Source organism: Notolepis coatsorum, assembly GCF_963971535.1.
Source record: "Notolepis coatsorum genome assembly, chromosome: 17".
Classification (NCBI taxonomy): Eukaryota; Metazoa; Chordata; class Actinopteri; order Aulopiformes; family Paralepididae; genus Notolepis; species Notolepis coatsorum.
In genome coordinates this window covers 88,449,010-88,466,252 of record NC_140181.1, presented here as the reverse complement: position 1 = coordinate 88,466,252, position 17,243 = coordinate 88,449,010, and the positions used below count along the sequence as shown (strand labels likewise).

At 47.0% G+C, this 17,243-nt stretch overlaps 1 protein-coding gene across 1 annotated transcript in view; it reads right to left on the bottom strand.

Annotated features, from left to right (window-relative positions):
• zhx3b (zinc fingers and homeoboxes 3b) overlaps positions 1 to 17,243 on the bottom strand; it is a 31,388-nt gene that overhangs the window by 8,737 nt on the left and 5,408 nt on the right. The window contains exons 2-5 of the mRNA XM_084333539.1: positions 15,019 to 15,970; positions 14,820 to 14,918; positions 11,131 to 13,125; positions 4,208 to 5,026 (exon numbers count right to left, since the gene is read on the bottom strand). Of these exons, the coding sequence (XP_084189665.1) occupies positions 4,208 to 5,026; positions 11,131 to 13,125; positions 14,820 to 14,918; positions 15,019 to 15,786 (3,681 nt within the window). The 5' untranslated portion in view covers positions 15,787 to 15,970. The remainder of the gene's footprint in view (positions 1 to 4,207; positions 5,027 to 11,130; positions 13,126 to 14,819; positions 14,919 to 15,018; positions 15,971 to 17,243) is intronic.

Here is a 17,243-nt window from a genome sequence, read left to right as displayed (position 1 = left end):
ACTTCAGGCAACGCCGCCATTGATCTGCTTGCTTGAAGCCTCAACAGAATTACCGTAGCTATCGGGGAGCCGTAGTTAGCTCCCCGCCGAGGAAGTAATCGGTAACAAGGTTTCCGTAGGTGAACCTGCAGAAGGATCATTAAAGGGGAACTATCTTATAAATGGCCTTTTTGAGTGTTTAGCATTGTTTCCTAGCTATGTGAACTTATATTAATATGATCTATGTCTCAAAATTCTCATATTGGCGCATTCTTCCAATTCTCCTCTCACAATATTCACCCTCACTGAACTGAGTCGTTTGAAAATGTGCCTATATGTGATGTCATATAGTCACTGCTGCATGTTAATGTTCAGCAGACGGCGCAGGCCACACAGTGGTTTAGGTGGCACCTGCAGCTGCGGCTGCAAAACAGCTCGAAATCTTGAGGTAGAAAAATGCTGTTTTTGAGGACTTGATTAGAAATACAAAACAATGAATAAAAAAAATATATATATTACAGAGGTGTTCCATAGACTCACAGGAATTGTGTAAAAGTGCCCAAATAGTGAAAGAAATAGTAAAATAGTTCCCCTTTAATGAATACCAGCCTTTTTCGGCCACGGAGCGCGAGCTTCATGGCGGGAGGTGGTTGCGTTGGAAACAACAGCAGGCGCACGGTGGACAGACCCGTCCACCGTCTACCTCGGAACGGTGGTAGGGCGGACGGGCGGCAGGCGTGTTGGGAGCCCGGCCGTTCCGAGGTAGACGGTGGACGGGTCTGTTGAGGAGCGTGCGCCTCTCCTCCCGGCTCCCCTCCCCGTCGACCAAGAGTGAATACCTGTTATTGAACGTGTAACACTAACTATATAACGTTAATGCCACAAAACGAATGCCGTTGTTTATCTAGCCCCTTACGTGACTGCAAGGGCTATTGTTTATCATAGTAACTTTGATTCAGTAGCTTGTTTATTTTCTTCTGAGTGCTTTGTTTAATTACATGTTTACATGAACAGCCACCACTGTAAACATGTTTTTCACCAATAGACTATGCAATGCCGCCCTCCGTAGGATCTATAATAATACAATAAAAAAAATATATATAAAAAAAAATTAAAAAAAAAAAATTAAAAAAAATGTGTATTAAATTTTTTTTTTAAATTAACGTTCGAACGTTCGTTCGATAAACCCTGGCGAACGTTCGAACCCTAAAAACAGGGTTCGGGCTCAGCCTTAATGACCACTGGGAGGGGCTACACTGTCCTGCTGTTTTGTGTGGTTTTTTGCAAGAGAAGAAAAATAGAGAGAGAGAGAGGGCGGGCAATATTCACACGTATTAATTCTAACATCTTGGACAGTTCAGTCCACGCAAGCTGGGAACGAGAGTGCCAAAACTAATCTGCCATGTCCTCATCAGACTCAAGACAAGCTGGAGACAAACTCTAGTCCCCAAGGTGACCATCACATTGTCACATCTGTTGGCTGAATCGGCAGACAATTCATCGCTTTGGGAGCAGCTCCAGCAAGTGTCCCTCAACAGTTAGGAATAATCGCTGTCGGGTTGTAAGGAGTACATAGTTTTCTGAATTGCAGCAACAAACATGACATAATTGTGATAATATTTCTTCAATAACGCCGTCTGACGTCAGCTGAATACAGTCAAACGGTTCTTCAGAATAGGCACACTGAATGACTGAATTGCAACTGTTTTTACTATTGCAAATTGCAACTGAATCACAGCTGTATATGTTACCGCTACGCTTTGCTTGCTTCATATCACAGCTGTATATGTTGCTGCTACGCTTGCCTGCTTCATATCACAGCTGTATGTTACTGCTACGCTTGCCTGCTTCATATCACAGCTGTATGTTACTGCTACGCTTGCCTGCTTCATATCACAGCTGTATGTTACTGCTACGCTTGCCTGCTTCATATCACAGCTGTATGTTACTGCTACGCTTTGCTTGCTTCATATCACAGCTGTATATGTTGCTGCTACGCTTGCCAGCTTCATATCACAGCTGTATGTTACTGCTACGCTTGCCTGCTTCATATCACAGCTGTATGTTACTGCTACGCTTGCCTGCTTCATATCACAGCTGTATGTTACTGCTACGCTTGCCTGCTTCATATCACAGCTGTATGTTACTGCTACGCTTTGCTTGCTTCATAGCACAGCTGTATGTTACTGCTACGCTTGCCAGCTTCATATCACAGCTGTATATGTTACTGCTACGCTTGCCTGCTTCATATCACAGCTGTATGTTACTGCTACGCTTGCCAGCTTCATATCACAGCTGTATGTTACTGCTACGCTTGCCTGCTTCATATCACAGCTGTATGTTACTGCTACGCTTGCCTGCTTCATATCACAACTGTATGTTACTGCTACGCTTGCCTGCTTCATATCACAGCTGTATATGTTGCTGCTATGCTTTGCCTGCTTCATATCACAGCTGTATGTTGCTGCTACGCTTTGCCTGCTTCATATCACAGCTGTATACGTTACCGCTATGCTTTGCTTGCTTCATATCACAGCCGGGCAAATTAACTGGACAAACAAACTTTTGATCTCCCGAGTCATTTTATTGTACTTACTCAGAAGCATTTCATATTACCTAAACATAAAATTCGGGCCACTTATTTGTCAAACACTTACCCTGCACTTAATTGTGCACATACCCAGTTTACTGGGTTGCCGTAATGAATCCAATGTGACTTGGAGTGAAAATAACTAATTGTACATTCTAATCAAGATGTCAGCCCCTAGTAAACACTCTCCATTGACATTTTGAGAAGTTGGACCATTTCAACAACTTCGGGGTAAGTGTTTGACAAATAAGTGGGCCGGATATAAAATGCTTCTGAATAAGTACCATAAAATTGACATACCGTTGACCGGGAGATCAGAAGTTAGTTTCAGTCTATGTTCATGTGCAGCAAGACGCGCAGTGCAATTTCCCATTCAAGCTCTTCTGGTTGGTGAACTGTAAAAGGCAGCAGTCTCATTTCTAGAGCATAATAAAACGTGAACAACACAAATGTAAAACAGAGCCCAGTGTTACCCTGCTTGAAGAAATGTCTTTGAAGTTGACGTTTTCCTCTTATCTGCCATGTTTACACATGGTGCAGGTATCTCTAACAATCTTCCACAGTGCAGGAAGAGTCCATCTGCTGTCTGGAGGCTGACATATTGATTGGAACGACTCAAAATCGCAGTCAATTCATCATGGCAGCGCCCAGACTCTCCATTGATGTTTTGACAAATTGGACCATTTCAACAACTATAAGTGTTTTGACAAATGAGTGGTCCAGATTTTATATTTAGGTAACATAGACCCCGTCTGAATAAGTACAATTCAATTTCACAACATGCCATCGCCCGACTATGTTAATTTGGGACCAGCATTACTTTGTCAAGGACCAGTCGAGCCGATAGGATGTTGGAAGTGAGCGTACTGTAAACGTCACTCTGGATTCTCCTCTTCAGGACTATTTACTCATATTCTTATAACAAAGTTGGCTTTTGCCGCCCAGGCACCCATGCTCTGGAACGCCTTACCCTGTTTTTCCTAATGTTATGGGTCTAGGTCAGCTCTGATTGCATAAGCTGTTTTTATTGTTTTATCTTCTATTTAGATTTTTTCACCTTTCCTGATGTTTGCTGTTTGCCGTTTTTAACATGTCTGTAAAGCACTTTTCTCCCATCCCAATGTTAGTCGTTATGCCAATTCCCAATCCCCTTCCTGGTCGCTGCGCACTTACCCCCCACAGTCGGTCTGGGAGAGTGGAGGCTATCACGTGCTTCCTCCGACACACGTCCAGCCAATCAACCGCTTCTTTTCACCTGGCAGCGCGGATTCTCACTGAGAGGGTGTAGTGTGTGGAAGGATCACACTATCCCACTTAGATCCTATCCGCGCTTAGCAGGCACCCCGACCGAACTGTAGGAGTTGCTGTTTACAACGACCCGGACCGACCCCGCCAGCTTCTCCCACCCTCTAATACTGCCAATTGTATTCGTGTGAACGGCCAGCCAAGCTGGTGACAACCCCGGAGCTGTGAGCTGGATTCGAACAGGCGAATCCAGCCGCTCCGGGGTTGGTGACGAACGCAATCTCCGTTACGCCACCTGACCGCCCTCTGTAAAGCACTTTGTAACTTTGTTTGGAAAAGCGCTATACAAATAAAATTCATTCATTCATCGGTGTGGGTGTACAGGAGGCCTACCTTGGATTCCTCCAGGCTGCCGTGCGACTCCAGGTGGGCCTGGAGGATCTGCGTGTCCCCTTTCTGGACATCCTCCTCCAGGGCTGTGTGCTGGTAGGCCTCCAGCCACTTCAGCGGGCCGTTCTTCTGCACATAGCGGCAGTCGCCGAACCAGCGCACCACCTCGGGCCGCGGCAGCCCCGTGCCCGCGATCAGCTCGTCGTACTGGGAGGCGTTGGGCCACTGGGTCCGGGCGTACACCAGCTTCAGCAGGTGGAGCTGCTCCGCGGTCTTCTTGCCGCGGATGGCCGAGGGTTTGGGGGACTGGGAGGCCCTGGGGGTCGGGGTGGAGGACGGGGAGGGTCTGGGGGACTGGGAGGGGGTCGGCTTGGGGGTGGAAGACGGAGTCTGGCTCGGAGAGGGCGTGGGCGTGGCGCCGGACGGGGGGGGCATGGTGGGACCGTCCGACCACTCGCTCTCCGTCGGGGCTCCGCTGGCCTCTGTGACCTTCAGCATCTTCAGGTTGATCTTAATGGGGTTGACCTTCAGTTCACCCGAGCCCTCCTCCTTCGGTCTCTCCTCCTCCTTCGGTCTCTCCTCCTCCTCCTTCTTCTTCTTCGCCTCCTCTCGCTCCGCGTGCAGCAGCATCATCATCTCCTCCTCCTCTCTCTCCGCCCGCTCCGCCTCCTCCCTCTTCCTCTCGACGGCCACCCTCTTCCTCTTCTCGGAGAACCAGCCGTTGATCTCCCGTCTGGTCATCTTGGTCTCGGTCCTCAGCCGGTCCACTTCCTCCCCAGGAGGGTCGGGGTCCTGGGCAAAGCTGGACTCTAGAGCCCTTAACTGGGAGGAGGAAACACCATGAGTGACGTGCAAAACCCAGAAGGCATTCAGTTAAAATAGTTGTAGATATGGCTGTGAGGTATATATACCCAAATGTAATGTGTTCCGTCACGGATTCACAGAAAAGGTTTGCATTTTTTACAATTCCGCCGTCAAACTTTTTCGCACGGCATGGGAGACTGACGCTGTGGACAGGGCTCACTCACAACCTGGCAAGGACGTTTTGTGGGATGTATCCCAGGGTTTGCGTTAGAAAAAATTGTTGCCGGCCTCAGTGTCCGGTAGATTTCAATCTACCGGTCAAATGAGAGAAATTCCGGTCAGAGTTTATTGAGCTTAAAAACAATTGATAGGCAAAAGAATGACAACAAAACAAAAGAATGACATCATCAAGGCATGTAGATTTATAATATTTTTACTTAAAACTAGGCTACTTTTGCGTATAAAGTCATTATATTCCAAATAAAATAAGTCCCGAGACTCGTGCTGCTGCCGACTTTAAATCAAATAGGTGTCTGTGGGCAGTCGCCCGACATTAATAAACAACAGTCTGTTATAATCACATTTTTATGAGCTAACGAATTCCGTTATATTGGACATTTGTATTAATTATATCAAGCGAAGAACTGAGAAATTTGGCAGAGAGAGACGGCAACATTATCGTGGGTTTGCGTGACGACTCTCTCCACCTCGCAACGACTTATTTGCAAAGAGTATGGCGCTGCAGAGCAGCTGATTCAGCTGTTATTGGCTCTTTTCTGGGGACCGCACAGCAGCGCCCCCCACCCAACATTGAATTGAAAATGGCTGAATTGGAGTACTGCTGGAATACTGCATTGTGCTGCTGCTGCTCCGGCTCTGCAGCTTCACAAAAGTTTGCACACCCAGCACTAAGCTCTCGCTGACAACGTCGTTGTCATTATTAGAAGCAACGAGGAAACAAATGTAATGATCGTTTCGTTCATCGCATAGGCTATTTAATTTTAGCCTATTTTAATACAATTCAAATAATCAAATTGTGCTTAGACTCAGGGAATTATTTTCACCGGACATTAAGACCGGAGAGATTAAATATGTCGGACTTCAACAGATTTTGCCGGTCAAATACCGGTAATTACCGGCTAACGGAAACGCTGATGTATCCACAGTAGTGACTTTCTCTGGCTCATGATCACTAATGTAGTAATGTAGTATGGAGAGCGGTCAGATTTTATTGTTATTTTGATTCTAATTAGTGTATATACACTCAACCACATTGTGCACAATTTGGCCTATTTCATTTTATAATTCTATTCTACTTCTATTTTAATTGAGTTTATATTCAATTTTATTTTATTCTACCTTAATTGTCTGTCCGTTAATGTCGCACCAAACGACCAAATCAAATTCCTTTTATGTGTAAACTACCTGGCAATAAAGACCTTTCTGATTCTGATTCCAATTCTGATTAAGCGATGCCTTGAGCTGCATCTCCCTGAATCATCCTCGAACGCAATTGCAAGACGGGCAAGCATCCGTCACTGACTGACGCTGTTACATGTGACTGTCCTGTATGTATTTATGTACAGTATATATATTTATTGTGGGGATTGGGAGATGGGGAGGGGGCGTTTGATGTCTGATGTTTCATGTTGATGTCCCAGTGCTTTTAACAAACTGTACCGCAAACCATTACCACCAACCATCGTTGTGTGGCATTAAAGTATCTTGTATCTTGTAAGATATTAACAACACTAAAGCATTAAAGTACCTTGTATCTTGTAACATATTAACAACACTAAAGCATTAAAGTACCTTGTATCTTGTAAGATATTAACACTAAAGCATTAAAGTACCTTGTATCTTGTAAGATATTAACAACACTAAAGCATTAAAGTACCTTGTATCTTGTAAGATATTAACAACACTAAAGCATTAAAGTACCTTGTATCTTGTAAGATATTAACAACACTAAAGCATTAAAGTACCTTGTATCTTGTAAGATATTAACAACACTAAAGCATTAAAGTACCTTGTATCTTGTAAGATATTAACAACACTAAAGCATTAAAGTACCTTGTAAGATAGTAACAACACTAAAGCATTAAAGTACCTTGTATCTTGTAAGATATTAACAACACTAAAGCTGCTAGAAAGCACTCTGGCAGCACATCAGGATTATGCATGGGGCCGTACGTCGCCAGAGGAAGCTTCACTCTTAAAACGTCTCCTTTGTTAAATCTGTGCATTACATTTACATTTAGTCATTTAGCTTAACTCTTTTATCCAAGGCGACTTACAAGTTCTGTACAACAAGTCAGCAGGAAGGGTACCACTCTGGCAGCTGAGTAACAATGTTCATCAAACAGTGTTGAGACTTGGGTGCTACAGTCTTGAGTAGTGCATAGTAGTAAAGACATATTAGCATAGTAGGTAGTAATATAGACAAGGACGATTATTTAGTGGTAAAGTGCATATCTGAAAGTTCATATCAAATATTGATTGAAGGTGTGTTTTTAGTCTACGGCGGAAAATTGGCCGGGTTTCAGCTGTCCTGACTGTGGTGGGAAGTTCCTTCCACCATTGTGGGGCGAGGACCGAGAATAGCCGGCTTCTCTTTGATGACCCCCCCCCAGGAGCTCGGATAGGAGTGGGTCTGAGTCTGTGATTAAGGTGAGAATTTACTTGCGTTTCTTAAAGGAACACGCTAACTTTGTGAAATTAGCTTATTTGCCATCTACCCTGGAGTTAGACAAGCAGATACATACCCTTTTCTTCTCTGTGCATGCATTAGGCTTAGGAACAGCCGCACAGTTAGCCTAACTTAGCGTCATTCACTGGAAGTAGGTGTGCCAGTGTAGCCTAGTTCCCAACAACGAAATACACTCTAAATACAACTCCAAAACTTTCCTGTAAACATGTTGTGACCTGTGTATTTACCACGTGGAGAAATACATTTTAAAAACATTTTTTTTTTTTTTTTTTTTAAACAACATGGCTTTTGAGGTGATGAAATCACTGTGCCCAGGCAGCAGTGGTTTGGCAAAAGTACATATCTGCTTAGAAAACGAAAATGTCAAATTTTTTTATACATTTTTTTTCACATGGTAAATACTAGGGCTGACCCCTATTAATCGATTAGTCTACTATCGGTCGAAAGGAGCCGTAGTCGACTGGCCAACCTCTTAGTCGAATATAATTTTTTTTTTTCTTTTTTTTATCATTCTTTCCAAAATAAAAGAAGCCTAGAAGCGTGGCTAACTCTAATGGCAGGCATACCAGAGGCTAACTGCCTACGAAAACAGGCACAGAGGCACTGAAAGAGGATTTCACCCATCTAATGAACACACTAGACTAGACAAATATCAAGATGTATCCATCAGTGGACCAATTGCATGCTTTTGCAGAGGACAAGAAGCCTTCAGTCGACTCCTTCAGACATTAACACTTTAATCGCCAAGGACGCCTTAACTCGTCATTCCCCGCCATGCTAATTCTGCCAATGACGCCGTAACACGTCATTGAGATCAATATTTCAAAAATCTGTGATCGCAATCATATTTCTCCTGCGGAGACTTGAGATCTACTGTTGATCCCCTCTCAACTCTCCAACGGTTCAAGAGCGCCATCTGGTGGCGGATCGCCCAAACCGGAAACGGAAACTGGTGCTCATCCAAATTCGGTCCGATCACTCGCTATAGGTCCCGGGACTCGAGCTAGACACAATGGATAGCGATCCGTTACCAATAACTCTATAAACAACATGATTTGGACGTATATACTATTATACAACCTGGAGATGGATCGCATATTTCAACATCCCATAATAGGAATATTTTTGCTCCACGCTCATCGCCCAACGGCCCGAGGAGACTGGGGTAAGTTTCAGTATTTTTTTTTACCGTGTTCGATACAAACTGCTCTAATGATCATATCACCCACACTAGATGAATCATCTAACGTTGGCCACGGAATTATAAACGACCCCCCCCCCCATCCGGTCAACATCAGATGATGAGTAGTAACTTCTAGAAGCACGTCCATTTGAAATTTTTTATCTCGCGCCGATCGCTATCAAACTGTATTTGATCATCAATATAATGCATTTAGGGCTATAAATCACGTTCTGCAGAATGCTGCAGAAAACGATAAAAACATATTTATTTATACTTTAGACCGTATTTTAGTATGAATATGTGAATGAAAAAGTATAACGTTCCCACATCCTGAACAATAGATAATTGACGTTGAATGGGCCATAGTAATGTCAATTTAGCAATACAATTTAAAAAGTTATAGCCCTGCAAAGAAGGGGAACTTCTCCATAGAAAAAAAGTGTTAAGCACCCCCCACAGCCCAAATGGAATGATAAAAAAAAAAAAAAAAAAAAAAAAAATGTAAGTCGACAAATAGTCGACTAACGGCAAATTTTGGCCACTCCTAGTCGACCATCCAAATCCTTAGTCGGGGACAGCCCTAGTAAATACAGGTCACAACATGTTTACAGGAAAGTTTTGGAGTTGTATTTGGATTGTATTTCGTGACTGCTGGGAACTAGGCTACACTGGCACACCTACTTCAGTGAATGACGCTAAGCTAGGCTAACAGAGTGGCTGTTCCCTAAGCCTAATGCATGCACAGAGAAGAAAAGGGTATGTATCTGCTTGTCCAACTCCAGGGCCCTGTTCCTCGTACGTGGCTAACTGAGTTAGCCGGATAACTTTCAGGATAACTTGACATAAGTCAGGCTTTTCGGTTCCACGAAGCAAGTTTGGCTAAATCACTATGGCAACAAATCGAAAATGTTTATTTGGGATTAAAATGTCTGAGGAGATGCGCTGTTTGACGGACTTGATGACGTGGACGTGAGAAAAGTGAATGAGCAATTGCAAGCCTTTGACGTTTTGATGAATGAATTTGAGAAAATGCATTTATCTGTTCAAGCACTGTTATCTGATGATGAAAAAGGTGATGAACATGACTGGTATAAACCAAAGGTTAATCAATTCAATGCATTTATGGATGATGTCCGAAACAGATTAAAACCTGATTAATAGTGAAACTGTTAATAGCCTCCAAACCTCTCCGACACCGTTATTTCAGGGGTTGCGATGATGTATTTATATAGTAGATGATACCTAAGCGCATACAGTACAGATATCCTCATAAGTATCTATTAATTCGTATCAATTAGATACTCTTTGGGCTTGTTTTTATCTACTTATTCTGAAAGAGTTGAAATAATAAATAATATACATTTGCCCAACACTTACGCATTTAACTTGTCTGCGATATTTTGCCATGCTTCGTCTTGCTCTCGCAGCCGTGGCAGTGTTTGATTTTGCCATGATTATGGTCTTATATTCCTCATAAGCATTCATTATCCTCTCCTGCTTGTCAGCCTTGAAAAAAGACGCTCTTGCTTTGACTGGAGTTGCCATTATTCCGTTATAAAATCAGGATTTCGGCGATCGACACCTCCCCATTTTCAGGTAAGGCGGCCACGCGCAATTATCCTGATTACTGAAGTCTGGCTCGAATTAACGAGATTGTTTGAGCCCGAATGAGCCTTCGAGAAACCGACATAGCCTGAATTCAATCATTGAATTAATTTAAGCTGGATAATGGGACTTTTGATCGATTTAGTTGAACCAGGTACGGGGAACAGGGTAGATGGCAAATAAGCTCACTTCCCAAAGAGTTGGCGAGTTCCTTTAAACCGTAGAGCACGTTTATTTTCCGTTATCAGACATGCATACATATCTTTCCCAGTCTGTGTTTGAGCTGGGGTGCCCTAGCTTACATTGTGAGTGAACGGTCATTTACATTAACCTTGGTTCTCTGAATACCACCTGTACTAAGTGGGGCATCTTATAATAAGTGCGTCTGCATGGTTTGGTGCTTCTTTTACAAAATTATGTAAAAGATCTGACATAGTATCAGTATTAGAATTAAAGTGTAATTTGTAATGGAAACACCAATGTGATCAAATATTGCTAAACAGTCAGAAACAAGGCGCATATTGAGACACTGTTCATCTGGCCAGCCCCAATTGCAAAGCTCCTGAAAAACACATTTCACGCGGGACAGTTTTCTGAGACGACATACAATGAGCAGAGTCTGACCTGGTGAGGTTCTCTCTCTTTGTAGCGGATAGCTGTGAAGTCTGGGGAGGGGGCCCTGGGCGCCCGGCGAGACGGCGTGGTGGGGGAGGTGGGGGTCTGTGAGCCGGCAGGGCTGAGGGGAGCGGGGCCATGGTGCTGAGGCGTTCTGTTGGCCGCCGCCGCTGCGCTACCGTCCGAGAGGTCCATAGGGGTGGCGCTGCCCGCGGGGCCGCTCCCCCCCGAAGTGCCCGAGCCGCCCCCTGCTCCGCCCGCAGACTTGCTCTGGCCGCCGGTGCTCGAGCGCGACCCTTTGAGGTTGCGGAAGTGGTAGCGCCGGTCACTAAACCACTTGCGGACCTCCCGCACGGTGAGGCCGGTCAGGGCGATGAGGCGGTCCACCTCCTCCTGGCTGGGGAACTGGGCGACCAGGAAGCTGTCCTTCAGGGCATTCAGCTGCTCCTGGGACTTCTTGCTCTTGTAGAAGCTGGGGTCCAGGAAGGAGGCGCTGGGGAGCAGCGTCCGAGACCCGGGCGAGCCGCCGGCAGGAGCCACGAGGGAGGGGGAAGACAGTCTGGGGGGGGCGGCGGGGGACGAGGAGGCGGGGGAGGAAGCGGCCTCGGTCCTGAGGGCTGGAGAGTTAGCGGCGGCGCTGGGGACAGTGGTGGCTGCGGAGGCTGTAGGTGTGGCTGTAGGGGTGGCTGTACCCGTGGGAGCGCTGGTCGGGCTCGTGCTGCCGTTTTTGCCACTACTGCCGTTAATGTCTTTGCTCTTCTGTCCGTTACCGCTTACGTGTTTATTGTTGGGGTTACAGTCTGTGCTGCTTTTGATGTCAGTGGGAACTTTATCACCCGTGTTACTCTTAGGAGCACTGGTGGCGTTAGTCTTGCCGATATCAATGTTCTTATTGTTGCTGCTGGAAGTGTTACTAACGCTCTTGCCGTTACTGACGCTGTTGACCTTGACCGCGGTATTGCTGTGGCTTCCGCTCCCGAGGCTAAGATTGATGACAGTCGCTTGTCCAATATGGTTACTACTGTTATTGCTGTTTCTAATAATACTGCTACTACTATTACTGAGAATACTGCTGATGCTTCCTCCAGCGTACCTACTATTACTGCTGATGATGTGTCCTCCCCCACTGTTGATGATGTGTCCTCCCCCACTGCTGATGACGTGTCCCCCACTGCTGATGACGTGTCCCCCACTGCTGATAATGTGTCCTCCCCCACTGTTTATTATGTGTCCCCCACCACTGCTGATGACGTGTCCCCCACTGCTGATGACGTGTCCTCCCCCACTGTTTATTATGTGTCCCCCACCACTGCTGATGACGTGTCCCCCACTGCTGCTTCCCACCGTCGTCAGCACCATGCTGCTGCCGAGGATACTGCTAATACTGCCGTTCCTTCTGCTGTTACTGCTGCTGATGACGTTGCTCCCCCCACCGCTGCTCCCCACCGTCCCCACCACCATGCTGATGCCTTTGTCGGCCACCAGGGCGGCGGCGGGCCGGGCTTGCATCATGGGCCTGGCGGCGGCCTGCGGTTTGGGTGTGACCGCCAAGGCCATGGGGGAGCCGCTGAGCTGGATGCCGTTGGCCATGACGGGCTGCGCGACGATCACCCCCCCCTGGCTCACCAGGGAGCCCTGGAGGAGGTGGGGGATCCCGGCGGCCCCCAGGGAGGCCCCCAGGGAGGCCGGCAGAACGGTGAAGGTGTGCTGGGCGCCGTGGCTCTGGCGGTGGATCTGCGGGCTGGCGGGCGTGGTCTGGAGGATGGTGTTGAACATCTTCCTCCGGGCCTCGTCGATCTCCTCGGGGGACCAGCTGATGCCCTGCTTGAGCCTCTGGGCGGTGAACCAGATCTTGATCTGCTCCTCGGGGAACTTGGTGACCACGGTCAGGTAGCAGAGCTCTGCCTTGGTGGGGTATGGGAACTTACTGAAGGAGGTCTTCAGAAAGGATGAGGAGTCCATGGATGCACTGTAGGTGGGGATGCTGCTCAGAGGGATCATCACCTGGTGTACAGGGGAGGGGGAAACATGAAATGGTGAATTTATATTATATTTACATTTGTTCCTCACATTTTACCCATTCACACCGACGGCGGAGGCGACCCTGCAAGGTGCCAACCTGCTCATCGGGGGCAGTTAGGGGTTAAGTGTCTTGCTCAAGGACACTTCAACATGCTGCGCGGGAGCCGGAGCAGGAATCGAACTGGGAACCTCCGGATTACCACGACGACTGCTCTACCTCCCGAGCCACTGTTGCCCCACATTACTTAGAGCTGTAAATCTTCACTGGCCTCACGATTCGATTAGATTCAGCTGTCCACGATTCGATTCAATTCTACGATGCATCTCAATAATATATTACATCCTCAATTTTATAATCTATATTACTGCACATGGCTACTTTTTCATCAATTAAGATACATGAACTTTTATTTAGAAAGTTCTTAAATCAGGGCGGTCAGGTGGCGTAACGGAGATTGCGTTCGTCACCAAACCCCGGGGCGGCTAGATTCGCCTGTTCGAATCCAGCTCACAGCTCCGGGGTTGTCACCAGCTTGGCTGGCCGTTCACACTAATACAATTGGCAGTATTAGAGGGTGGGAGAAGCTGGCGGGGTGGGTCCGGGTCGTTGTAAACAGCGACTCCTACAGTTCGGTCGGGGCGCCTGCTAAGCGCGGATAGGACTTGAGTGGGATAGTGTGATCCTTCCACACGCTACGCCCTCTCAGTGAAAGTCCGCGCTGCCAGGTGAAAAGAAGCGGTTGATTGGCTGGACGTGTGTCGGAGGAAGCACGTGATAGCCTCCACTCTCCCAGACCGACTGTGGGGGGTAAGTGCGCAGCGACCAGGAAGGGGATTGGGAATTGGCATAACGACTAACATTGGGATGGGAGAAAAAATCGGAGGAAAATGGAGGGGGGAAAAATATATATAAAAAAAAAAAATCTTAAATCAGAATGTCAAAATAAATGTCTTTACTAGTGTTGCATGATACAGATACTAGAAAGGTATCTCAATACCCAGCTGTTAAAAACGGTTCAATACTTTTTTTATTAGTATCAGTATTAGTTCTTCAACCATTATCTGAAATTCAAAAAAAGAATAAAAAAAAAAGAATAAAGAAAATCTAACCCTAACTAACCTTACCATCATGCACTTGTCCTAATAAACTAACCTACACTGTAGCAACACTTTAACATTGTTACTCAGCTGATAGAGTTGTACCCTTCCTGATGACTTGTCGTACAGAACTTGTAAATCGCTTTGGATAAAATGACTAAATGTAAATGTAAATTAGTATCAATACTTTTAGAATAGCCTGATGCTGTATTTTCTCTGAGTCGAGTGGATGCATGACCAGAGCACTAGCTTTAATAATAATAATAATAATAATAATAATAATAATAATAATAATAATAATAATAATAAATAATAATAATAATAATAATTGATTTGTAGGGCGCTTTACAGTTGTGGAGCAAAAATAGTAAAATAACATAAAAGCTAGCAAGAGAGTAAAATAAAAAATGTATTTCTTAAATTTTTATTTTTAATAATCGTGATGAATCTTATAATCAAGAAATGTCCACACCCCTAATTACTTATGACATAAAAGACTAAATATAATAATAACCTTTCAATATGACTGAAGAAGTGGGTCAAGAGCCAAAAAGTCCACAAGGAGAAAAGCCAGGTACCTTAGGAAGATGTTTGGAAGAGGAGGTGGAGGAGTGAGCAGAGGAGACTGTGATGGGAGAAGACTGGTGGACGTGTCTGTTCTGGACCACGGACACCACCTGAAGGAATCAGAATAGATTGGAATATCTTTTTTTCCATTACATTACTGAATCCAGAATCATTCCTTCAGGCAAAACGGAGCTCTGATGCGCCACCTACCTGCGTGATGGCCGTCTTGAGCATGGGCAGCGCCCCCGAGCCGTTGACTATCTGAATGGCCGAGGGCAGGCCGACCTTGGTCGTCGCTCCGTTGTGAACGATGGTGGGCACGTGAGTGACCATCACCGTGGGAGCCTCCTTCTTCTCCGCCTCCCTGCTCGCGGGGACGGGGTGGGGGTCCGAGGAGGGCTCGTCGGAGGAGGAGGAGGCCTGGTGGGACACGACGATCCTCTTGGGCTCCGACTTCCCCTTCAGCAGCCTCATGATGGGGGTCTTGGTGATGGAGATCTCAGTGTCCCGGCCTCCCGCCTCCGTCCCCGTCACCATGTGCTGCTCCACCACCGCCCTCCTGTCTCGCCTCCTCAGCTGCAGGGTGGTGTTCACTGTGCTGGGGTGAACCCGGGCGTTGTGCAGCGCCAGGCCCTCGAACTTGGCCGCGGAGACCCCGCAGTCCACGCAGAGGAAGCTGGGGTCCGCCCGGAAGTCCGGGTGGCCGCTGTACACGTGGTCCAGGAACAGGTTCAGGTCGTGGGTCTCGAAGCTACAGGGCCTGCAGGTGTAGCTGCTGGCGCCGTCTCCGAGCGCGTCCCCGGCCTCCGACGCCCTGGAGGACGACTCCCACGCCAGGCCCGGGGGACTCTGCCGGCCGCACCCCGCCAAGCCCCGGGCCTGGCGGGGGAAGACAGGGGGCTCCGGCTCCTCCCGGAAGAAGCGCATGGACTTGCTGGGGATCATACAGGGAGTGGTGGATTTCCGCTTGCTGGCCATAGTGGGACCGCAGGGTGGGGGGAGGGGAGTCGAGTGGCTGTGGTCGGGGGTGTGATCGAGAAGGTGGGGTCGCCTCTGGGCGAACTATGGACCAGCCATGGGGGGGGGGGGAGGAGGGGGGGGGGACATGACCACGGGGATCCTCACTTGTTGCTTTTCCTCACCAGGAACTAGAGAACAAAACCTGGGAATAAGAGGAGAAGAGAAAACAAGTCATTTCTACGCATTTTCTTTTCATCACAATATGCCTGTAGGTCGTTTTGTTGACCATAAGTGAAGTTATGTTGGAAGAGAGAGAGAGAGGGAGGAGGTGATGCAACACATACTGCATAGGCCCACTGGCAAAGAAAGGTAAGGTAAAACATTCAAAATGCCAGTAAGAAGTGTTGATTTGAGCCTCTAAAAAAACCCTTATCCTTGCTCTTCTGTGAAATAACGTCCTCTCCTCAGCTCTCCTGTTAAAACTATTAGTCTTTAGGAGGGTGTGCAGCCAGGCTCAGCTTCTTCACTAAAGGTTGTTTTTTTGAGAGAGCTCCTGTCTACCCTCTTGTTACCCCTCCCCCACACGACTCTGTCCCTCTCTCTCACTTCCCTTCCTTCAAACACACCCCCTCAGAGGGAGCGCTCTGGCCTTTTTTTTTTTTTTTTTTTTTTTTTTATGCAGAGCCTCCAACATAGCTCCAAGGCTTGCCAGGCAGACCGCTACAGAAATACTCATCCAAGTGATTATTGAGGAATAAAATCTAGTTGAGTAAGTGACTTGAGAAGCGTGTTGTTTTTGTTGTTGTTGTAAGTTTGGTGTTCACACAGAGCGACGTCGGCGGGTACGGACGCGGAACCTAAAACGCTCTGGCGGACAATCGCCAATCTCAAAGAATTCCTATGAAGGCGTTCTTCATTCTTCACCTACATTCTAAATCCCCTGCCTCCACACAAAATGGCGAAGCTTCCTGTGAGGAGTGTGATCCCCCCCCTTCCTCCTCCTCTCCTTCTCTCTCCCTCCCTCCCCTGCTCCCTCGCTCACTCCCTCCCTCCACTTCGAGTCGAGAGGTAGTGGTGCAGTACTGGAGGACAACCACACCACACCACACCAACCTGATGCCACACACACAGCAGCCAAAGCTCAAAAGTTTCACTTAAATTCACAATGAAAACCCAGAAGCCGGTCCAAGTCCAAACCTCAACGGCAGTCCTTTAACATCGATACCGAACTACCGCCGAATCTGAACCAACCGTAATTCGCCGGTAGACGGCCCATATCCAAGTTGGGCTTGTACGCACTGTGTACAAACAGCTGAAGTTCTGTCGCCGTGTTTTGACCAAGTCTCACCTGAGAAATGTAGGTCACAGCCATCTTATCCTAATCCTGGTCCCTTACACCAAACATGCAGGCCGCACTGAGTCACTGGTGCTCCCCCTCTCACTCACACACAAGGCCTTGCTTTGCCACAGAAAGG